Source organism: Rattus rattus, chromosome 14, assembly GCF_011064425.1.
Source record: "Rattus rattus isolate New Zealand chromosome 14, Rrattus_CSIRO_v1, whole genome shotgun sequence".
In the NCBI taxonomy this organism is placed as follows: Eukaryota; Metazoa; Chordata; class Mammalia; order Rodentia; family Muridae; genus Rattus; species Rattus rattus.
In genome coordinates, this window is record NC_046167.1 from 68090355 (window position 1) to 68114868 (window position 24514).

At 48.8% G+C, this 24514-nt stretch overlaps 1 protein-coding gene across 1 annotated transcript in view; it reads right to left on the bottom strand.

Moving 5' to 3' along the window:
* Nucleotides 1–24514, bottom strand: part of Wnk2 (WNK lysine deficient protein kinase 2) — a 106164-nt gene that overhangs the window by 64645 nt on the left and 17005 nt on the right. The window contains 2 exon segments of the mRNA XM_032885292.1: nt 571–791; nt 1833–2005. Coding sequence (XP_032741183.1) covers nt 571–791; nt 1833–2005 — 394 coding nt within the window.

Here is a 24514-nt window from a genome sequence, read left to right on the forward strand (position 1 = left end):
CAAGAAAGGACTCAAACTCTCAGCACCACCTTCCACCACCATGTAGATACCATGCTGGGCCTCTGATCCACCTTCCTGGCCGGACACTGCACATTGTTATTTCTTTATGCCCCACAGCCTTGGGTACTCCTCTCCCTGACTGCTGGGACCAGCTCCATTTCCCACAAGCAGTGTAATTCCTCTGTGGTGACACTACTTCCTCCTCCTGAGCAGCCATAGTGTCCACCACAGCTCAGAAGTTGGCACCTAGCCCACACCCTTGGCAGGCAATCATAGGTGGTGCCCAACATAGCCAAGAATCTGATGCAGAGACCACCCCAGCCCTGAGCGTGACAGGAGGAGTCTCTATGGGAAGCAGAGCCAATATCTCCAGGCAAGCTGGAAGGAAGTGTGTTCCCCCACAGGCAGGTCCTCTGGCTGAGCCGCCAGAATCCTGAGGCTGCTTGGATACCCGGACACTCTGATGAGCCTCCTGCACCAGGTCTGAGGTAATGGAGCAAACCCGTGCTTCTGTGGCTCCTTGAATGTTGTGCGATTCCCCGTGTGCCTAGGGAGAAGAAGCAGGCTCACCTATCACACTTTTGGCAAAAGATGCTCTTTTCAGGGTGGCCAGACCCAAGTCGCCAATCTTCACGGAGCCGGTGGGCCCGGTGATGAAGATGTTGTCACACTTGAGGTCTCGGTGGATGATGGGGGGAGTCCTTGTGTGCAGAAACAGCAGGCCCTTCAGGATCTGCCGGCACCAGCTTCTCAGTACCTTGGGCTTCATCACCTTGAACCGCTTCAGGTACCTGGGGGAGGAGCAGAACTCATCAAGCGCTCACCTGCTGTAGGCCCTTAGGAAGGCCCTGCCTGGCAAAGACCGTCTGTGACAAAGCACAGCCACATGAGCAACTGTGTGGGACAGGCGGTGAGGGGAAAGGGAGATGCCAACAGCTCTTCTCCTACCCGGAGTGTCTCAGCTGGATCGAGGCAGCCAGGATCCCGGCCTTCCACTGAATCTTTTCAATGGCGACCTTGCTACCAAATCCATGCCAACCAGAGCCTTAATCTCCTGGATGTGATAAAAAGCTACCAAATGGGGCAGCAGGCCAGCCTAGCATCTGAGTGATAGAGGAATACCTACAGGTCATGAAGGCTAGGCAACAAGCTGTGTGCTGGGCCCTGGTTTCCCCTTGTGGGGGTAAGTGGGATAGGAAGTGACATTCCCTCACTGAATCTGCACAGTCAAGGGAAGCTGCTCAGAAGCAGAGAACATCAAGGTCCTACTTGGGGCCTCGGGGTTAAAATGATTCAGAAGAACTCATCTAGAGCCACCCAGAGGGGTCATTCCCATACCCCCATAGCACAGACCTCAGGAAAGAGAGCTGCCATGGCCACTGAACTCCCAGCCCCTTTCTGTGTTCCGTTTGGCCCTTAACGTCTGTCTGTCTGCTTTTTGCTTCCAGGCCACTAGAACATGCCAGGCTGGCCTCTAGGCAGATATTGGCCAGAAATGAGGTCCCAGACAAAGCAGACAAAGGAACTGTGTCCCTGGGAAGTGTCCTACACAGGAAAGGGGAGTGGAAATAGTTGAGTGGTCATGAGAACCAGTCTCGTTGGTTACAAGAAGCCAGAGGGAGCCAAAACTAGGAAGAACATTAGGTTTGAATCTTCTCACTTGGGGAATGGGCTTCCCATGGCTTAGAGAAAGAACAGGACTCGTGAAAGACACTGCTGTGTGGACACTAGATCACAGACACCAGCCAGGTTGACCCAAGCATTCCAACACCTGTTACCCTACCACAGCCCCTACCCAAGGCTACCCCAGCCCACGTGTGTGCTGTTCTTACGTCTTCAATGTCCCTGAGGTCATCAGCTCCGTCACCAGCACAATACATCGTTTGCCCTTGGCACTGGACTCCCAGAAGTCATAGAAGCGCACAATGTTGGGGTGCTGTAGACCTTTCAGCATCTCTGCCTCCTCTTTGAACCGCTGCCGTTCAAGTTTGGTGAGCTTCCGGTCCTACAGCGAGAGACAGATGCACTGGGTGAGCGGAGCCCTGGGCCCTGTCAGGCACACTCCCTTCATCCTGGGGAGTGCGGGCCGGAGACGCCTCACGGGCAGGCAGTAACCAGCAGTGATGTATAGCAGAATCTACCCTTCCTTTCTACCCACAGTGACAAGTGGCACACCACAGCTTAACCCCCTGGGCCCCACAACCCCGGATGCAGCCTGCCAGGGTCCCTCTATAAGAAGTTGCTCCAAGAAACCAGCAGCAGAGCAGCTCACACCCCACTCTGCCAAGCTCTTGCTCCCTCAGTGAACATTCATTTCAGAGTGTCGCTCGTTAAAGGGATGAGATGTCAGCTAGCTTCTAAAGCATACACAGTAAGGGGAGGTGCTCAAGATGCAGGGGACTGCAGTGCCACAAACCCGCACTGAGGTGACGAAGGGCCATCTTGGCCAAGGCAATCCTGAGAGCAGGCAGCCCGGCCCTCGGAGCAGAAAGAGGCATGCTTCTCCTGGCCTTGGGCCGCTGTGCTTGGCCTAGGGGGCAGAACTAGTCTGCTGTCCCAAAGTTTACAATGGATCAGTAAACGAGTGTCACCGTAGGTCTAGGGATGTAGCTCACTGCATAATGTGCTTGTCTGCCACACACAAAAGCCCTGGGTTCAATCCTCAGCACTCAAGGAGCAAGGCCTGGTGGCCCACGCCGTACTTGGGAGGTGGAGGCACAAAGATCAGAAGCTCAAGGTTATTTTCAGTTAAACATCGAGTTGGAGGTCAGCCTGGACTACATGAGAGCCTGTCTCAAATTAAAGAAAACAAAAACCGGGTTGCTATCTTGAAACTTTCAAATTGTCAGCCCTCTGCCCTCTGCTCTCTCCCCTGCCTTATTAACCCCAGCAGCCTGACTCTACCCCCGTCCCCAAATCCACCCATGGATTCTCCTCCCGAAGCACTCAAAACAACTCCAAATCGCCCACACGCCTCCAAGCTCTGCCCCATGCTTCCAAGTTTTTCTCATGAGATGCCACAGCCATGGGCCCCAGGGTGACCTCCCCCTACTCTACAAGCACAGAGAACCCGTCTCAGCTCTACCTAAGTGGAGTCACCCTCCAGTCCTGCCTCCCCCTACAACATACCCCAGAGCCACAGGAGAGTGACTAGACAGGTGTTTATATTCACAAAGGAAACTGTTAACACAACTGAACCCAGAACACAGAGACTCAGAGGAATTCCAGGAGACAGGAAGCAGATGGTTTGAGATAAATCAAGGAGAGATCAGAGCTGAAAGGAAATATAAGCAAAGATCCCAAGGACTCTTTTGGAAGGCCCCGCATAATGCCAAGCCAGAGCCCAGCAGAAGCAGTGGCTCATAGGGTCATGATAAGAGTCACTGTGTTAAGAAATTATACCACACATGCACACATACCCATTTAGGCCAGACCACAGCCCCGTAACACAGACCCTCATCTGACCCTTTGCTTATTAGTGAGACAGTAGCCATCATCAACGAGGCCAAACGGCCAAGAGAAATCATAAGTGTAACCAGTACCAGGAAGGACAATCATTCAGAGACTTCAAAACAGGTAAGTAATGTTCTTCTCATGAAGACCCAAGATGTGAACCTGCATATTCAAGAGCAGACTTCTATTCTAAAAGAAGACGCCCAGAAAAGAGTTCTTACAAATTCTGAAAGCTGAGCTGGCTTTGTTTAATATGCAAACATATTCCATAATCCAGTGAAACACTGAGTACTAAATGAGTTAATCTCTAATCTAGACAATAAAATGGCAACATGTTCCGCTCATTAAAATTATTGTTTGCCTAAGATAATGAGAGCAAAGCTACACACTGGGAGAGACCATTTCCAATATAGACCTCTGACGAAGGACTTGGCCCCGGAATGGAAAGACAGCACCTATAAATGATGCAGATAGACAGATGCTTCCCCAAACAACATGGAGAAATGGCCAGGATCTCTCGGCAGCTTCCTACCAGCTCTCGGTCCCATCATTCCCTTTGTAGAAAAGGCCCATGGAGAGAAAAGAAACACAAGTCCTCAAAGGATGACACAAGCGAGGGTGCCACCACAGCTCCAGAGTGGGCTGAAGGATCCCAGGCCAGTAAACAGAAACACGTTGTCGCTACACCCACAAAAACAGTATATGCCTCAGGAACTAGAAGGAAAAACAAAAGCAAAAACAAAGCAAAAAAGTCCTCTTGATCAAAAAACTATTCTGCATGAATTCCCAAAGCATCATTCTGAATTAGGAAAGCCAGGCATAAACACGTGTCTGGTGGGAACCCATTTTGATTGGGAACTGTTAGTAGACGGACTCATAACAAAAGGGTCAACTTCAGAACAGTGGTTACCTCTGGTGTGGGCAAGATCTGGAACTGAGAATCTGGTGTGCAGGGGTCAAGGGGGAGTGAAGGATTTTTGTTTTGTTTTGTTTTGTTTTTTTGTTTGTTTGTTTGTTTGGGTTTTTTGTTAGTTTAGGAGAACTGGGGATTGAATCCAGGGTCTTGTTCTTGCTTTTCAAATGCTCTACCACTCAGCTCTAGCCATAGTCCAACCTATGCTTGTGTGTGTGTGTGTGTGTGTGTGTGTGTGTGTGTGTGTGTAACATAACCTTGTTTAGTGTGTGTCCATGTGCATGTGTTCAAGCCCAAAAACATATGAAAGCTTAAGATTTACGTTTGATTTCTTTTGGGGTTGCAGGGGAGTAAGACAAGGTCTCTCTGTAGCTCTGACTGGCCTCACATTCACAGAGATCTGCCAGCCTCTCCCTGTGTGAGCACTGGAGTTACCGATCTGCATTAAACCCAGAACTCACTGCCTCTCCTAGTCTAGTTAAGCAGTTTGCTCCCAGAATTCTTCGTCTCTGTCTCTGGGATTAAAAGCGGGCTACACCACCCATTCAGTTTACTTACCCACTATGCTTCAGATATAAACTAATGCTTTCTCAGCCAATGATTCAACAACTGGACTGGCTCTCCGGCCCCAATTTGAATTTTTCAAGATACATATTTCTGTGTTTATGAATTACACTTCAATTTTTAAAATGCAACAAAAAAATTAAAAAGTTAAAACTTTCCAAAGAATGAATTAGAAAGGTAAGTCTAAAAGGAGAGAGAGAGATTGATTAAGAAACAACAAAGAACTACCTGGAGGACAATCATCCATGTGACTGTGGCTCTAAGGAAAGACATCATGAAATGTATACAGCGGAATAGCATTTCCCTGGATTGAAAGGAGAATGACTTAGGCTGATAAGGCCTGCTGAAGTCAGGTCAGTAATGAAAACTGACCTGCCCTCCAGATCTGTCCTGGCGAAACTTCAGAAAGGTCTGAAAGGATTTCCTATCTGCAAAGAAATGGCTCAGGCGGCAGCAAGTGGGATCAGAGATACTGGTTGTTGGGGAGGGCAGCATCATCCTCAAAGTGCCGACTAAGAATTCTATACCCAGCCAAATGTACACCACGCCAGGCTAACAAGTCCATGTTCCCACATGTAGGAACTTCCCATGCCCTCTAGATGAAGTGAACCTACTGCAAACAGAAATGGATGTGTCAGGGTTGGGGAAACAGCTCAGCAGGCAAGAGAGCTTGTTGTGCAAGCACCAGTTTGAATCCCCATAAAGGCCAAATGTGGTTGTGTGCATCTAGGACTGCCTACACACAGTGCTGTGGGAGGATTGAAAGGCTTGCTTGGCCATCAGCCTAGCTCCAGGTTCAGTAAGAGATCCTCTCTCAAGTGAATAAGTGGAGAGTGATAGAACAGGACACATGCATCTGCATACAGATACATGAACATGAACCACACATACTCACACATATGCAAACACATACAAAAGGAATGAAGCTAAATTGACTTTGGGGGTCACTGGTGAAGCAGCTAAGAAGATGGCTCCTGGGCCAGCTCAGCCTCCCCACAAAGCCTTCTCAGAGCAGCAATATTGTCTCCAATTCCCTTCCCTTGGGCCTAGTTAGTGACTTGAGAGAAGCCTCGGAGCACCATTAAAGCCTAAGTTATTTTTCAATATTCACCATCGACCAACAGCAGCGTATGGCTCAAAGTGCAATGTCTGAGCTGTAAGTAACAAAACATAAATAGGACGTGAGAGAAGGCGCCTTGCATAAGCTACGGTCCAGCACTGTCTTCCCCGTGTGCGTGTACGTGCGTGTGTGCATGCGTGTGTGTGCGTGTGCATATGTGAATGTGTACATGTGTGTGTGATTGCATGCATGTGTGAATGTGTGCATGTGTGTGTGTGTGTGTGTGTGTGTGTGTGTGCGTGCGTGCATGTGCATATATTCACGTATTGATGGTTATCCACCCCAGGGTCTGGCCCAGTATTAATGATGCCAAGTAGCTAAAGGCCATAAATTAAAGACACTGAAGTCATAAGTTGTTAGCCATGGTGCCTCTAGGAGGGGGCCAGAAAGTGAGGCAGAGACATTATAATACATTCCATGCCACCAGGACGTCTTACCAAGGTGTCATGCTCCTTGGTCACTTAAGATCAGATCACACATGCTCTTCACTAGGTTATCCAACTTATCCTCATCTGTTGTTCCAACATTTGCTGGTCATGCAAAGGGAAGACAAAATGGCAGCCTCCAAGGTGGGGAGAGGGCCATTCAGGGGTGCTCAGGTCTGACAGCCTAGGTGATCAGGTAGCCTGTTCCTGGTGGGCTTCACCCGTGCTTCAGGGTAACACGGAGGCACACACTAGAGGGTGCTTTTGGTCTGAAGAAAGTCAGAGGCAGCACACCTCTAATCCCAGCACTCGGGCGGCAGAGGCAGGCAGATCTCTGTAAGTTTGAGGCCAGCCTAGTCTACAGAGTGAGTTCTGGAATAGCCAGGGCTACACAGAGAAACCCTGTCTCAAAAAAAAAAAAAAAGTCATTGTTGCTGCCTAGAAAGTGCAAGTGTCTGCAGGTAACCACCCCTGTGGCAGCCCAGGGCCACAGCACCATCACAACAGTCCCAGTGGGTGATGGCCGAGGGAGTCGGACCCAAGAGAGACTCGCTGCAAGAGTGCAGAGTCTTTCTACAGCAAGAGAAGAGAACCGTGCCTTCTGAAGGCCGCAAGAAGGGGAGAGCTACACTCAGGTCGCGGTGGCAGGGTGCTGGCTGGCACGGGCACACCGTAGCTGGTGGCAAGCCTCTTTCCAGAAAATGGCCTTGTGGTCTGAGTCAAACCAAAGAAACACCACAGGATTTTTTTTTTCACAAAGAATGAAGATGTGTTATTTGTAGAAAACGGATATACTTGGAATAGTCACAGCAAGAGAATTATGTCTTCACAGAACGACAGTATTACAGGTTCGCTCTCATTTGTGGGTGCCTGAGTTTATGCAAACCCATAAAACCCACATGCAGACAAGTAACACAAAGGAAGAAGTGAAACTTTCCAGGAGAAAGGGGAACCCTGGGAAGGGAAGAGAGGGCGCCCACAAGGGAAAGGAAGTATGGAGAGATACACTCACAGTATTTCATGTACTTTCATGAAAATGTAACTCAGTATGATGGTTTTCAAATTTTTTAATTTCACACATATAGGTATTTTGCTTTGCATGTATGTGTGTGTGCCACACGCTTGCCTGCTACCTGCTAAGGTCAGAGGCTGTTGGATGCCCTGGAACTGGAGTTACAGAGGGTCGTGAACCACTACGTGGTTGCTGGGAATTGACCTAGGTCCTTTGCAAGAACAATAACAAATACTTTTAGCTGCTCCGGCCCCTGAATACTATTTCTTTTAAGCAAAGAAAGGCTCTGCACTCTGGGTCCAGAGCTATCCTATGAAGGGAGACGAGGCCTAGTTTGGTCTCCAACTACCTAGACAGAATGGGGTTACAGGTCCCTGGAAGAGTTCGAAGATTTCCCTCCCTCATGTGTTCATACCCAGAGATGCCACCACCCTGGAGCCAGCAGGCACCCGGTCAGGTAGCACAGAGCTGCAGCTGCACACCTGTGCCCCTCCTGTCCCCTCACTTCCTAAAGCACCTCAGTATTTCAGAAAGGTTCAGTGTCCCTGAATGCTCCATGCTGTCCTGCAATACAGGGCCTCCCTCCACCTGCAGGTCCCTAGGGGTTGAATCAGGTCTACTGTCCCTTCTAGTATGGGTACATACTCTTTTCCTCTCAATCACTTCCTAGGGACAAGTGACAGTGTGTGATCTGGACATCTGTGGGCCGGATACGTGGACAGGGTGCAATGTCTGAAAGGGTAAGCCACTGTATCCTCCAAGCTCTGCTTCGGGTTAGCATATAGCCAAGCCAGAAACCTTAGGGGAAAGTCACCAACAGACAGGAAAATAAACATACAGTTGCCCATCGAGCCAAAAAAATAAGGCTGAAGGAACACGTGGGCAATGCCAGCCAGGGCACCCAGCCGCCAAACAGAACCCTCTCTGCAGGCAGCCTGGGAGAACCATGATTCCCCATCCTATACGGGACACACACAGGGCCAGTATCTCTGCAGGAATGGGCTTCTGGGAGGACATAATAAAGTGAGACCGCACAAGCTATAATGCAAGCAGGCTGTGGACAAGCCCTGGACAGCAGTGGGTGCTGCTTCTAGAGCTTGTGGATGGCTCTGGAAGCTGGTTTCAGGCTCCCAAGGCTTGGTTAGACTCGGTACCCCTATGGCCAGCAAAAAAAGCACCTGGTTTTCATTCCCTCTTATACCAGCTGCAGGGAGAACCCCAGCCCCTCTTGGCATCATCCTGGCAACAGTCATATGTATCCACAAGCAACCAGGGCTTACCTCCCGATCCCTGTTTAAGAAAAGATATTGCCACTGAGGTCAAAGTGTTCCTCAGAGCTACCAGATTAAAAACAGCAGATACAGATGCGACCCAGAAATCCAGACAGTAGATGACACGTACCTAGAGTCAGTCTCTGAGAGAGATAGTGACCATCAATGCTGTGCCCCCCTGCCCTCCTCATAAGTCCAAGCATGTCCTCAGATTGAGGGCTCAGGACTCAAGGAAGTCACCAGCAGGTCCTTATCCTACCTAGCCTTCTTTGTCAAAAGCACCAAGAAGTTCAGTTATCTGAGGCAGAAAAGTGTACTGGAAAGTCCAGCGCCTTGGTGCCTTTGAAGATAATGCTATTTTCTTCAGAAGGGAATGGATAGGGGCAGGGAGAGAATGACAGGTGTCAGGTGACTTGAGGCCCTGCTCTCTCAAAGCCAAGCTCCTGACCCTAGGACTCTCAGTCAGTCACTGACCGAAAGATATGGGTACCTTCACCAAAGGGAAGCAAGTCATACTGTAAATACTACAGATTAATTTTGAATATGAACATCAAAATGCCAACTTATCGGGGCTTCATTATTTTAAATGACTTACTGGTTCAGGCTAGCATAAATCCAAAAGCTTGGGTATTGGGAATGGCTTTAAGGTTCCCTTCCCCATCTCCAACGATCTGGAAATATCAACTCTCCATTATAGATGTCTCCTATAGGATCCAAGTGTCAGCTCTCCATCGGCCACTTCACAGCTAAGCCCATTTGCAAAGTCGCCTCCCACTCCAGTTGAATTCAGAGTCTGACTTCTGCAAGCCTGACAGTGCAGCGGCCACAGGGTTCTCAGTCTCTTCTGACATTCCCCTGTCCTCCCCAGTGTAGGGCTGCAGATTCTGAGATAACAGCTCTTTAAATAAAATCCTTGTGGACCTAAGAGTCTGAGGCCACCAGAACTGGGTGACCGTTATGAATTAATAATGCACAGGTGACCAGAACAGAAAATGGGCTTCCCATAGTCAGGGCCTCGGGGCTGAGGGTCCTGCCCTGGAGGAAGATGGGATAACAGTGACCCTTTAGCCCAGTCCCCTCAATACCAAGTAATGCTCAGCGACACCATATCCTGGAAGAGCTCGGTGCAAGCTGAGATGGGGCCACTTTTTGGGGAGGGAGGGAGGGCGGATGCCAGTGGGGAGCTTGTGCACCTGCGCTCAGCTGCGCCAGATAGAACAGAGCAGCTGAGCAAAGAAACAGGTGGACACGCCAGGAACGGCAGGTGGAGCTGGGTACAGGGCATGTGGGCGTTTCATTTCCAGGTAGAGGTGTTACAGTTTACAGAGTCAACCTACAACTCTGGGGGAGGAAACTAGAGAGCATTCACATGCAACCTCTTCCACTCCTCAGGACAGCACCCAAGGGCCTCCTCTCCAGCCTGTGGTGGCCCTACAGGACCTGAGCTACAGCCCACGCCTCACCCTTGAGCAATGCCACCTGGCCACCTTCCCGGGGACCGGCATCATCGGTGATAATTACATGCAGAAAAAGCCTAGGGCAGGCTTAGGAGTGGCAAACACGTCAGGAGAAGGGAAGGGTGACTGCCAATCCTCATCCACTCTTTCTGGAAGTAAACATCACTGCTGCACTTAGAAGGGTCACAGAGTGTTCACTGTGCCATGCACTATGGTCAGGCACTATCACCCAGAGCGGCCTCAGACCCCTCCAGAACAGCAGCTGGCCCCACCTGCAGTGTGTGTGCCGACAGGGACTAGGGTGTGAGCAGACGTAAGCAATTCATGTTTGGTGGGAACAGGTGACCTCATCACACTTGGAGGGGTCAACTAAGAGGCAGAAAGACACCTCTTTGGAAATCACCTATCCCACAGCACCCTGCCTTTGGATGAAAGGGACACACACCTCCCACCTCCCCAGAGGAATCCCTAGGGACCCTTCCTACCCAGGCTATTGTGAATAAGGAATGGAGTTCACTGACCTCTAACCCCACTCTGATCCCAATATGAAGCCCAGTGTTCTCCAAAGCGAAGCTGGAAGCCAGCACGGCTGTTTCACCCTCAATGACGGCCATAAATTGTCCTGGCCCTGACTGGAGCCCCCACTGAGGACAACAGCTGACAGCAGAGGCTGACACTATGAGTGTGGGCCACTGTAAAGGGAGGTCACAGTGGAGAGAGCCACTTCAGAGGAGGACAGCTGTGAAAAGGGGCCGTGACAGAGGAGGGCCACCATGGAGGAAGGCCGGTTGTGGAAAGGGAGCTTGCTTTTTCTTTTTCTTTTCTTTCTTTTCTTTTTTTTTTTTTTTTCCTGGCTTTTGAGACAGGGTTTCTCTGTGTAGCCCTGGCTGTCCTGGAACTCACTCTGTAGATCAGGTTGGCCTTGAACTCAAGCAAAATCCCTCTGCCTCCCAAGTGCTGGGATCAAAGGTATGTGCCACTAGCATCCAGCTTCTTCAATTTCCTTAAGGGAATATCAGCTTTCCTTTCATGTAGAGAAGCAGCTTGGAAGCCTTGGATGCTGCCTAAACTAGAAGGTCATAAAGAGGGAGCTTCAGAGAGCATACAAGCCAAGAAGCTCACGGAATCCCCCTGCCCTGGAAACCCCTCTGAGGACCATCCTGCACCTCCCTGAATACCTGAAGGGTCCAGTCCCCCTTGCGCTGACCATACCATATATCTGATTTCTAGAAAGGGTAGGTCCTACTTCACAGCCTCTCCCCTGCAGGGTCACCTAAAGATAGATTTGGACGGCATCACGGCCTCGGGTCAGCAGGATTAACACAGCTCAGTCAGCAGGGACAGCTCCCTCAGGCTGTGGGATTCCACTTGGTCAGTTTCGGATGCCAGGCTGGCAGGGCTGCCCACTCCCTTGGGGGTTGAACTCTGCTTGCCTACCTTACCAGGCAGATGCTGCATTCTTCTATCAGGTCTGAAACCTTCGGGGCATCTCAGGGTAAGTAGCATAGGTACTGGGTCTTAACATTCTGCTGAAAGCTGTGACACCCTCTCCTAGCAGGTAAAACCCCTCCATTCTATACTATAATGGCCAGACGTGAAGAGGGTTGGGATACATGTGTGTTGCTGTAGCAAGCCCATTTCTGGCTCAGTACTCCAAGGCCTGCTTCTCAAACTGTGTGTTACAACCCCAAATAGGATAGCTGAAAATGGATTGAGGAAATAGAAGTCTGGCCACAGTATAAAAAGATTTATGAGGGCCAGTGAGATGGCTCAGTAAGTAAAAAGTGCTTGCAGAATAAGCCCGGTGACCTAACGATCCCTGGAACCCACAGTGGAAGAAGAGAATGAATGCCTCAAACTTGTCTTCTGACCTCCACACCCACACTCTGGCACACATGTGCCTGTACCTGCACTTCACACACACACACACACACAAATAAAATTTAAAAAACAGGAAGATAATTTTAAAAGGCTTATGAAAGTGTACTGGCTGCACACGGACTCAAAAGGCACAGTGAATCTGTCGTGTTTCGGACAGCATTTGCTGGTGTTAAATCATAAGACTCAGCTGCCGGACGGACCCTGAACACACAGCAGGAGCACCATGTACTACGTCCGCTGTCACACCAGCAAGTTCTATGCGCAAGTAACAGGCTCCTTTGTGCTGTGAACTGCAGCATTTTTACTACACACACACACACACACACACACACACACACACACACACACACACACACTGTTCTGCTCTTACAGAAACACAATGGTCTAATTATGGAAAATAGAAACTATTTTCTGTCATCCCCCAGCATATAAGTAGTGTCAAAATATCATCTCTTTGTATCGTGTTGTATCAAGAATGTTTGATTTTAAAATTTCTGTTGGAGTCGCTGGCTTACGTTTCATTTTTTCTCTTTTCGAATCAAGACTGTAAGAGTCAGAGCACAAGGGGGTTCGCTGTGAGATTGTGTCTTGCAGCAAAGTTAGGAGCCTCACCCATACAGTGTCACCAACATGAATAACAAAACATGAGCTGAAAAAGGACAACAGACACGTGCCAAAGTTGACCAGGGAAAGGAGAGGGGGAGCAGAAGGCCTCAACCCTGCACAAAGAACTATAGGCAACTCAGGAATGCTGGGAGTGGGGAAAAATGTCTTCCCCAGGGAGGAGCACACCCATTCCAAGGATGAGAACACAGGAGAATGTAGAGGGTTTAGCCTAGTGTTGGGACCAGGAAAATGAGAAGAGATCTGTCATGTTGGGAGAGGTGGAGGAGAGAAGAGAGACACCATGTCTGAGAAGAGTACAGGACAGAGAGACATGGCCGCTATGGGAAGGAGCTGGGAGAGGGTGGCCCCAAAGCACAGCCCAATTAAACAGCTCTCTGGGTCCAAAATAGCTAAGGTAAAATATAAAACTTAATAAATAGTAACTCAAGATTATTGGCAGGAAGTGGATTAATCACATAGAGATTAGACAATGGCCAACTACTGAACTACGTAAGACATATTAAATATAAAGACTGTGTGTGTGTGTGTGTGTGTGTCTGTCTGTCTGTCTGTCTTTTATTTCATTGAGAACATAAACCACTGAGGCGGGTAGCAAACCTGCCAGCAAGAATTTATTAATTAGTTGATTATTCCATCAGGAGAATTTGAAGGAAAGAAAGAGAAGGGGGAAATGATGCAACTATGCTATAATTTCACAAAGAAAGAGAAACAATAAAACTAAACTTAGTATCATTCACTGAATTCTAGCTGGGGCTAAGATAGAATTTCTAACGATTCTGCAAAGGCCATAGACACATTTCTACAATTTTGTACTACATATTTCTGTGAATAGTGTTCTCAGTATTGACAATTATAAAGTCATAATATCGATCAAGTCTGGGAGCGCTGAAGCGCTCTGGGTCCAGCAGTATCAAATATTCACCAAGATTTAATTATTTATGTAAAAATAAACAAGCACATCTTTCTCATGAGTGTGTAAATTTGATTTTGTCTTTGACGAATGGCAAAAATCATAGGTATACCGACAATTTATTTTAAAATAGATTTCTTTATAAATTATTATATTTGATTCATAGACCTATTTTACCTATGTATGCATCCAAGGTAATAAATACACAAAGTTTAACCAGCTTTGCTCATTAATATCCCCAAATTGAAGTTAACTGTGCTACATTCTCTCCCCTCTCGCAAGTCCCTAAATGGTCTGAATGATTCCCACCAATGTCTATAATGGCTTTGGAGGTCAGGCTGCAAGGGCTCAAGACCAGGGAATAGCTTCACGCTGGATGTCTGAGTAGCCATGCTTTTGAGCATGAACATCCAGGGTGGCCCTCTCAGCCAGACACAGTCCTAAGATGCTGGCAGAGTGGTAGAGACATGGGCTTTATTCTAACTGCCCTGAGAGGCAAAAGGAAATCTCTGAGAAAATCAGCCAGGCCTGGAGGGACAGTTTAGCAATTCCAGCACTCTGGAGGTGGAAGCAAGACTTCAAAGAGATCCTTGATTTTTAAACACATCAATAACATGTCCAGAGGAACAACTGGCAAGAATGAGAAAAATACACAATAGTAACAATCCTGAATATTGGATACAGACTGTAAAAGAACCACATTAGGGGCTGGAAGGATGGCTCAGTAGTTAGGAGCTCAGGCTGCTCCTTCAGACAACTGGACTTTGATTCCCAGCACCCACACAGTGGCTCACAACCATCTTTAATTACAGTTCCAAGACATCCAATGCCCTCATCTGGCCTCCCCAGGCACTGCTATACACCACGGTGAGCACGCGTGCGTGGGCTTGAGCGCGTGTGAATGCGTATATGTATGTATATATGAGATTAGTGTGGCCAAAGAGAATAGAAGATGAATCATTTCATCAGCACTAAGACCTGCAGCATAAGAATATAAAGATCTAGAGCTAACAACCGAGATGAGGAACTTAATGTATAGGTTTGACGTAGACACAGATGAGGGTAGATCTAGCAGACTGGAAGGCGAGCCACAGAAAATACAAGATCAGGGCAGAGGCGATTCAGTTCAGTGGGTAAAGTGCTGGCTTCACAAGTATAAAGACCAGAGTTTGGATTCTCTAGAATCCATGTAAAAATCGGTGGGCATGATCACCTGCCTGTAATCCCAGAGTGTGAGAAACAGAGACTGGGGACCCCCCCCCCACCCCAGAGCAAGCTGGCTATCCAGATGTGGTGGTTTGGATAAAAATTACTCCCACAGACTCCATAGGGAGTGGCACCAACAGGAGGTGTGGCCTTGTTGGAGAAAGTATGTCACTAGGGGCGGGCTTTCAGGTCTCAGATGCTCAAGCCAGGCCCAGCGTCTCTCTCTGCCTGCTACCTGGGGACCCAGATGTAGAACTCTCAGCTACTTCCCCAATACCATGTCTGCCTGCATGCTGCCATACTTCCTGCCTTGATGATAATAGACTGAACCGCTGAACTGTAAGCCAGCCCCAATTACATGTTTTCCTTTATAAGAGTTGCCGCGGTCATGTTTTCTCTTCACAGCAATAGAAACCTTAACTAAGCCACCAGACTTAGCTAAAACAGAGAATTCTGGATTCAATGAGAAACCCAGAGGCACTATATATGGCAGAGAATAATCAAGGAAGACGTGTAATCTAGCATTAACTCGGGTTTCCACACATGCATGCACAAACATGAACCTGCATACACATATGCACACACCACATACAAACATAAGCAAAGGAAAATACATAGGTTGAAATCTGGACAGAGAAAAAACAGCAAACACAGAGGACAGTAAGAAATGTCCAGCCCACTCGTAGATGAGTTTCTGGGAGTAGAAAGCATAAAGAGTGGAACCAAAGAAATATGTAAAAATCAATGCTCTCCAATTAAAAAAAAATCCGTAGATTAAAAAAAAAGCATAAGCCCCAAGCAGACTAAATAAAAGAATATTATACCTGAGCACAATATATTTAGAATTAAAAATCTCAGACACATAAAGGTAATCTTAAAACAGAAGGGAGGAGGGGTACGTGCTGCTCCCCTGCAAAGAACTCTCAGTTCCCAGCATCCAGGTCAAGTGGTTCACAGCTCCAAGGAGCTGGAACCTCTTTCGCTCACGGCAGCCGCCTGCACTCTCGTGCACAACACACACACACATATGCACATTATTTTAAATGTTTTGCTTTAAATAGCAAATAGGTTGGGAGGCAAGGTATTTACTACCTTCAAAGGAGCCACCAGAAGAGGGGCAGCTGGCCTCAATGGAAACCATTAAAAACGGTCCGCAGAGGGTTGAAGAAAGGGCAACGGTCAACCCGAGATCATAAAAACCAGGAAATAAACCCTCAAGAATAAAAGATGTTTTAGACACAGATGTTCCTGACAAACAGACACTGAAGGGAATACAAAGGAGAGACCTTCAGGTAAAGGACAAACTGTCACAGCTGGGACCGCAGGAAAGATTAGAGAGCAAAGGAAAGAATAAACACATTAGTCACACGCAACTAGTACTGACTGCCCAAGAGGACAGTAATGTCACCTGAGACACAAGACAGATGTGCACAGCTGCAGGACGAGGGGTGGCTTAGTTGGTAAGTGTGAGTAGGAGGTCCTCAGTTCTATCACAAAAATCCAGGTGAAATAACAAGTCACAAATCTGGGATGGGGCTGGCAGGGAGGAGGGCGTGACAAGGGCGATAAGGATGTGTAATGTATGTGCATGAAACTGTCAAAGAACAAACAGAGCAGGAATCATGTAAAATTTAAAAGTCAGGCGAGTAGACACTTGGCACCTCTCGGACGGTGGGGAGGCGGAGACAGGGGGATCTCTCAGGGTCTGTGGCCCCCTAGCCTATGGCAAGCTCTGGGCTGAGAAGAGACTCTCTGACATAAAAAAATAAGATGTGGGTGGGGAGGTGGCTCCGCAGGTGAGAGTACTTGGTACTCAAGCTTGTGGAGCTGAGTTTGGATCCCCAGTACCTGTGTGAAGAAGCCACGTGTGACCACGCACGTGCTTGGATCCAGCGCTATGAAGGGCAAATGCAGGAAGATCACTAAGGTTTACTGGCTGCCAGCCTAGCTCTAGGCTGAGAGACACTGTCTGAAGGGAATAAGAAAGAGAGAAACAGAGAGGAATACCATACATCCTCCTCTGGCCTCTGAATGTAGGCACAACACATCACACATGCACGCACGTGTGCACGCACGCACGCACACACACACACACACACACACACGCACACACGCACACATACAAGATGACTCCTGAGGAATGCAGGAGTGAGGCCCAAGTTTGACTTCTGGCTTCCACACGAATGTACACATATGTGCACACACTTGTATGTGCACACATTAAAAACATAAAAAACAGGTAGGAGAGTAAATTACCTAATAATATTAAAAAAAAGAAGACAGACTAGAGCAGTCATACAATGCTTGTGTTGCCTGGGAGGTATCCAGAAAGTATGAGTTTATGCCAAGCCTTTTCTAGTATAGCTGGGAAAAGAAAGATAAAGAGAGAGAAAGAAAGGAGGGAGGGAGGGAGGGGGGAGGAAGGAAGGAAGGAAGGAAAGAAGGAAGGAAGGAAAAGAAGGAAGGAAGGAAGGAAGGAAGGAAGGAAGGAAGGAAGGAAGGAAGGAAAACTCAATGACAACAAAGTAAGTGCAAACTCAAACCTGCCCAGAGCCCAGAGCCCAGAGCCCAGAGCCCAGAGCCCAGAGCCCGAAGAGCTGCTCATTTAATTAAAGGGCAGCCACGCCTGTGAAGCTGAAACGGCCGAGAAGATCGCTGATGCAAGCATGTGCATGAAATAATGACCCCCGAATGGCCCAGACACGATGAATGAGGAGAGACGGTGGATGAAACCGGCACCACCTCACAGAGCCACCATGCCGATTACCCTGCTGTCCTAAAGTGCCCAGCTTTAGCACTAGCCTTCCCCAGAGCTTGCCCACGGCTGCTCCAGCCGTCCCTGGAAAGTTAGTGCATGGTTCCCTCCTCGAGATGCAGAGTAACTGCACATGTGATACAGAGCTGTGCTCCACTAACGTCCCTTCCTGGAAGGAGGCCGGTACCTGGGTGAAGACAGACCTCCCACTCTACCTCCAACCGGATCTGAGGCTCTGCAAGATGCTGTTCCTCCTTCAGCCAGGACATTCTACATCCTGTCATCTTCGAGCTAAACATGCTGTGACTGCATGTTGGAAAGATCTTGGTTTGGGGATCTCTCTCCCTCAAATGTCCCTTCCCCCGTGTCTCTATGTCTCTCGTACTTTATCAGTTACTGAAGCATGATGGGACAAGTATGAATGCCCTGGGCCCACAAGTGACCTGCAGATAGGACCTCTGCCCTCAAGTTTCAGCCCTGCTCCCTCAGGCAAGCAGATGCTGGTCCCACCTTAGGAAACTAGATTCAGGCAAACTCGACAACTGCAAGTATCAAGTCACAACCTGAGCTCCCGCAAACGCCTCAGGTGTCTATACCACATGTGCATATGAGACAGTCCAGAGCCCTGGGTCCACCTCACTCTCAGAGGCCTGAAGGACCCTGACTGGAATATCACTGCCAGGGGCCATCAGCAGCAGGTGTAAAGGACAAGACAGCAGCCATACACACAGGGCACAGTGTCCACATTGTCAGCACAGGCTTGTCTCTCTGGGACCTGGTGCTACTGCTGGTGGACTCACATTCTCAATCACTGAGACCCAATAGACAGGAAAGTCACACCAAACCCAACGAGTGATTGAATGAATGAATGAATGAATGAATGGACTTTCCCCATCCTAGTTGTTGACTTCACTGAAGCTTATATGAGTCCAGGAAGAAGAGGACAAGAGCTCTCCATTTCCTCATCCCCTAAAAGGTCTTGGGGTGTCTCTCACAACTGAAATCCCTGGGTTTGGAACTGCGGTCATGAGCTGCAGTGCCTTTCCTGTGGTGCTAAGTCCTTCACTCTCACAGGGACATAGTGTAGCTCAGGCTACAGGAGACCCTGCCACACGGGAAAACAAACCAAAACAAGCAAATAAAAAATTGCTGTTTGAGTTACTGACATGAGTTTCTCAAAAACTGTCCCAGCTCCGAAAAAAAGAACAACAAAAAAAAAAAAAAACCAAAACAAAAAACCAATGAATTTTGGCTTCAGAATGGGATAGAATTTATAACCGTTTCTGGAAGGGCTTGAAACACACTTCTGCCGTGCTGCACTATGGATTTACATGAACTGGCATTTTCAGCACTGACTTTTTAATTACTTAATTACTTACTTAATTAATTAATTAATTACTATCCAAATGCTGCTTCACCTCCTGGTGCCCCCTTTGAGAGTTCCTCCTTCCATCTCCCCTCCCCTTCTCCTCGGAGAAAGGTGGGGCCCCCACCCCCAGTGCTTCAAGTCTGCCAGATTAGGTGCATCTTGTCCCCCTAAGGCCAGACAAGGCAGCCAAGGAGACTGAGCCTTGTCCCAGCCCATGTTTGTTCTTTGGCTGGCTCAGCACTTATTATAAATCAAAATATCAACTATGGAAAGTGCCAAAGACACTCCATCCCTTTCATTTAATATCCAGCCAGTACTTAATTCTGTGTGTGAAAATAAATAAGCACCCATCTAGTTAGTATGAAAATTTGCTCATATACATATATACATATATACTACATATAGTATATATATAGAATTTGGATCTGTGTGTTGTATGTACGTATAGCATACAGTTTGTGCAGCTACGTGTGCGTGTGTGTGTGGAAGCCAGAGGTTCACATCAGGAGTCTTTCTCAGTCACTCTCCACCGTATTTCTTGAGAGAAGGCCACTCACTGAGCCTTGGGCTAACCGATTGGGGTAGGCTGGCCAGCGAGCTCTGGGGGTTGCTTGTCACGAGCTCCAGCACTGGTACTGCAGCTACTCAATCAACTGGGCCATCTCCCTGTCCTCCAACTAACTGCTTCCAAATACAGTGTTCATGGCTTATTTTCAGTAAATGTAATCTTAGCTCTATAGACCTATAAGTCTACATTCCGGGAGTCACATAACAATTTCTCACGAAGAAATGGTGAAGAAGCCCTGGTGTGTGGCCTAGGCCATGAGGTGTGAGTTGTGTGTGTAGAATAGAACTTGGGATGCAGGATGGTAGCAAGCTCCGGCCTGTACAGCGGCCTAGTGTTCTAGAACTTTCACTTGCAGGCTTTGGGAAATTCCAAGGGGAGGAGGTGCTGGGGTCTAGGTGCTGACTCTTAAATCTTCCTTGTTTCGTGTTTGCCTGAGGTTAGGGAGGGGGCTAGGCTCCACGTGTCTCTCAGTCCCCGCCCACTTGCTTTCTTATTCTCAGTCACCCACTCATTCACTAGTCAGTTACTCATTCATTTACTATGTATTCATTCCCTACATTCACTTATTCCTCTACCCATTCATTCATTCATTCACTCACTCACCTGCCATTCATTTGCCATGGATTTGTTCATTCACCATTTATTTACTACACATTCATTTCCTACATTCACTTATTCATCTACCCATTCATTCATCTACCCATTCATTCATTCATTCATTCATTCATTTTGTCTTGCATATTTCCCGTCCATCATTATTCAGTTCATCTGTTCATTCAGTCATGCCTTCCTCATTCTTCATCTACATTCTCAGCTACTTCTTTGCCATTCGGTCACCCATCTTGCCCATTCTTTCTCCCATCATGCCTTGCTCTTCACTGCCTCATTCACTCAGTGTTTCTTCATTCAATGACTCAGTTTCAGTTCACATAAATCTGAAGTGCAGTGCGGCAGAAGTGTGTTTCAAGCCCTTCCAGAAACAGTTATAAATTCTATCCCATTCTGAAGCCAAAATTCATTGGACAGTTTTTGTGAAACCCATGTCAGTAACTCAAACAGCAATTTTTTATTTGCTTGTTTTGGTTTGTTTTCCCGTGTGGCAGGGTCTCCTGTAGCCTGAGCTACACTATGTCCCTGTGAGAGTGAAAGACTTAGTACCACAGGAAAGGCACTGCAGCTCATGACCACAGTTCTGAACCCAGGGATTTCAAGCATGGTGTTTCCCAGTACGGAGGCATGCTCAGACACCGGTGAGGGCTGCCAGAAACACCTGGGACACCTCACACGTTTGGCTTTGGATTGATTTTTTTTTTTTTTTTTTTGTCACTTCATGTTCAGAAACCTTTTCTTGTTGCCAGATTTTCCCAGTCCTAGATTCAGCCGCATGACTCTCCACGAGGCCACTACCCCATTTAAGAAGCTTGACGAAACACAGCACGCCACATGCTTCCACGATACGTGACATCACAACACATTTCATGTCATGCAACATGCAACAGCACATGTCTGGGTGCAATCCTGGGCTACACACCACACATCAGATTACATCACCACCTCCTCAATCAAAACTATGGCTTCCCCTTTGTGGTAAAATCAACTCTTCGGTAAGATTTGGTAGAAAGAGGAACTGGAGAAATGGCTTAGCAGGTAAAGTCTCTTGCTGCCAAGCTTGATGACTTGAGTTCCGTCCCCGAGATCTATAATCAACTCCTGCAAATTGTCCTCTGACCACTGTACGTATGCCGTGGCACGTGCACATACACACGCAGTCACAAAATAAATGAATTAAAAAGATAGATGAATGCAATTTTAAAAATGTTAAAGAACTGGTAAGATAGGCATTCACTCCATCCCACCTTCACCTGGGGGACCCAACGGGACGCCACACTGCCCAGACCTTGTGGTTGGACACAAGGGCTCCCTTTCTGCCACAATGCAAGTTGTCCCTTGACCTAAGCACAGCCCGTTGGTAGGAACAAATCAAGACCAAGAGGACCCCAGGCTCTTCTCAACTGAGGTCTCCAAGGCTTGGAGCTGACCACAGAGTCTGCTTCCAGAGAGAGAAGCCCAAAGTTGGCCCTGAGGCCACCATGACCCACCATATTCCCCAGGCCACTGGCAGCAAAGGACAGTGGGGTTCAGCTGGGTCATCATCCTGTCCACATTCCAAGTGGGCAATGGGCATGAGGACTAGCACGTCCTGACCCAGGCCCAGGTTCAAACGCCACTGTGGGGTAAACACAATTTGGGTAACGAATGCACGTCCTACAGCTGCTCAGTTCCATCCACCTGAGACAGACCCGGCCTCACGGCCACCCTCCCCAGATAAGAGGTCGACACACACCTGTCAGGTCTCTAGAAGCTTTTCTCTGGAGACCACTGTTAAGACAAAAGCTATTTCCAAGGGGCTACATTTCTCGGTCAGGCTGCGGCAGCCTTGGGTAAATGAGGCTGGAAAGCTCAGGATGTTGTACCCCAGCACCAGGCTCCTCTAGAACCACAACCATTGAAGGCTCAGTGAGTGGGAACAGCTCACCAAATGTAGGAATAAGAACACAGAGAGCACACACAACAGGGAGAGGAACCAGACGCATGAGAGAAGTCCTCGCTTTTGACAGTGAGGATACATCTCTTCTACTGTTTCTTCAAAAGTATTTTTCAGAAAATTATAGTGTCGTGTAATGTTAGCGCACACACACACACACACACACACACACACACACACACACACACGCCACTTGCAGGAGAAAACTGCCCATCCGGGCAATGGGTGCTGGGACAAAGACGTAAGACACAGCCAAAGCATTCACTCACCTGGGACCATCAGCTCCAGGCTCATGAGGGAAGAAGCTGTCAGGCACCATGCTGTTCTGTGTCTTGCCTGGGAACTGTCCCTGCAGTGTTACAAGTAGCAGAAGGAACCAGATCCCCAGGAGGACCCAGCAGAGAACTGAAAGGGGGTCGTGGGACCCTCATGATGCCCCTGGATGGGGAGGCAGGGAGCAGGCACGAAGGTGCAATGCAGGCTTGACACATAAAACTGAAGCCACCGCTGAGCTTCCCTGAATGCAGGAGGCTCCTCCCTCACGGCTCCACCATCTGCAGAGCTTAGTGAAAGCTAAGACAGCCGCTGGTGAGCATGGAGAGCAAGCGTCCTCCAGCGGACCTGGGGCCATGACCCAGGCAGCAGCGGGCTGTTTACAGCGAGACTATTTTCATTTCCACGGCAAGGTTACCATGGAGTTTAATTCCTCAAGTGCTCCCTTCGGCATCTGCTCTATAAATGGCTTCGGGTTTGCACCGATAGACTCACTGGAGAGAGAACTGCCATTTCTGCGAAGCGTGACTGCCTGTCCCTAAGTTTCCGCCACCTGCCAGGATACTCCTGGAGGAGCTGGAAAGGAGGGGCTGGCCTCACCAGCCAGGAGCATAGGCTGGACACCTGTTTCACACTGACTGGGGTGTGAAAGGCAGGAGACATGGCCCCCTGAGGGTGCTCAGCTGAGGATCCCTTCCCTACGGAGGAACGGCAGGCAGAGACAGGCTGAGCCCACCACGCTGTAAGCAGAGGCACTTGCATTTTCTCATCTGACTGACGCTGCCCTGGGTAGTAGTACCTCGCTGCCCGGGCCCTCAGTTCCCCGTGTGGCTAGGCTCTCCACATATGGAGAACCTCTCAGGTCTAGGGAGGGTCTGGCAAAGACTGATTTGGCCTCATCTTTCCTAGGTCTGACAGCTACAACACAGCTCCCTACAGCCCCCACCCACATTCCTACCCTGGGATGCACAGTTCTTTCCTCCCCACTTCTACAACAGTCAGCTGACGCCACATACATCTCCCAGGGAGAAGAGGGAGAGGAAGGCAAAGTGAGGCCCTAATAGGAACTCTTCATCTCTCTCCAGGAGGCATGGTCCCTTTTGTCTGTCTTCCAGCCAGGAGCTCACCCACAGGGCATAGCAGCACAGGACCATGATAGGGACCACTTCTCAGGGCGGACAGGCTTGCAACCACCCAGTACCTTGTGGGACACACCTCAGCTATCCCTATCAGCTGCAAGACCATCAATCTCATGGCACACCAAGAGTCAGAGCTGGGCAGCCCATGTCACTAACGTCTCGAAGGAGGAAAGGAACCAATCTGGTGCCGCCTTGCCCTGGACCTCCAGGTCCCTTGGCCCACACACAGTCACTTGCTGGTGGCTCAAAGGTATCACATGACATTATTCTCTTCTTGGTCTAAACTCCCAATTCCACAATCTCAACGTAGCAGCCCTGACTTGCAGAAATGACCTCTTGGTAGGGGACAAAAACCACCACCATATAGCTCATACCGACCATGGGGGCCTGCCAAAGAGCAGAGAGGCTTCAGAGCAGCTCTGAGACCAGCCTTCCATGAAAATATCATTCTTTGCAGCACTGTGTCCTCATGGGTCCTACCATGAGCTGCCCCCACCGTGACCCCAACACCACTCAGCCAAGGCTGCTGTCGCTCCAGGGCTCAGAATCACTCGGTACCCCTGTTCACCAATACACATCCATTTCTAGTGCTGCCCAGCTCCTCTGGCTAATCTGTGGCCTAAGACCTGCTCTCCAAAATAAACCCATATCAGCCTTGGAGCCAGGATTTCGCAGGTGCCAGGAAAGGGCCTGAGGACCAGGTGTCCCCGAGTCAAAGCCTCTCCAGTACTGCCCCAGCTCTGTGCCACCAAAAGTCAACACCAAAGATAAAATAAAATCCCTCAGCAGTGCCAAAAATACCTCCCCACGGGATGAGACTCAGCGGGCGCCAGCTTCCACAGCAGCAACTGTTGCTATGGAGACCAGGCTCCAGACAGGCCGCAGGGAGGGCCAGAGGAACAGAGAGGAGACTACAGAGGGACGGAGAAGGGCTGGCCAGAGCAGTTGGGGAAATAGAGGGACAGCCAGGAGGGTTGACAGGCGTGGGAGAGGCCTGGATTCCATAGCCGAAGCGGCCAGAGAGGA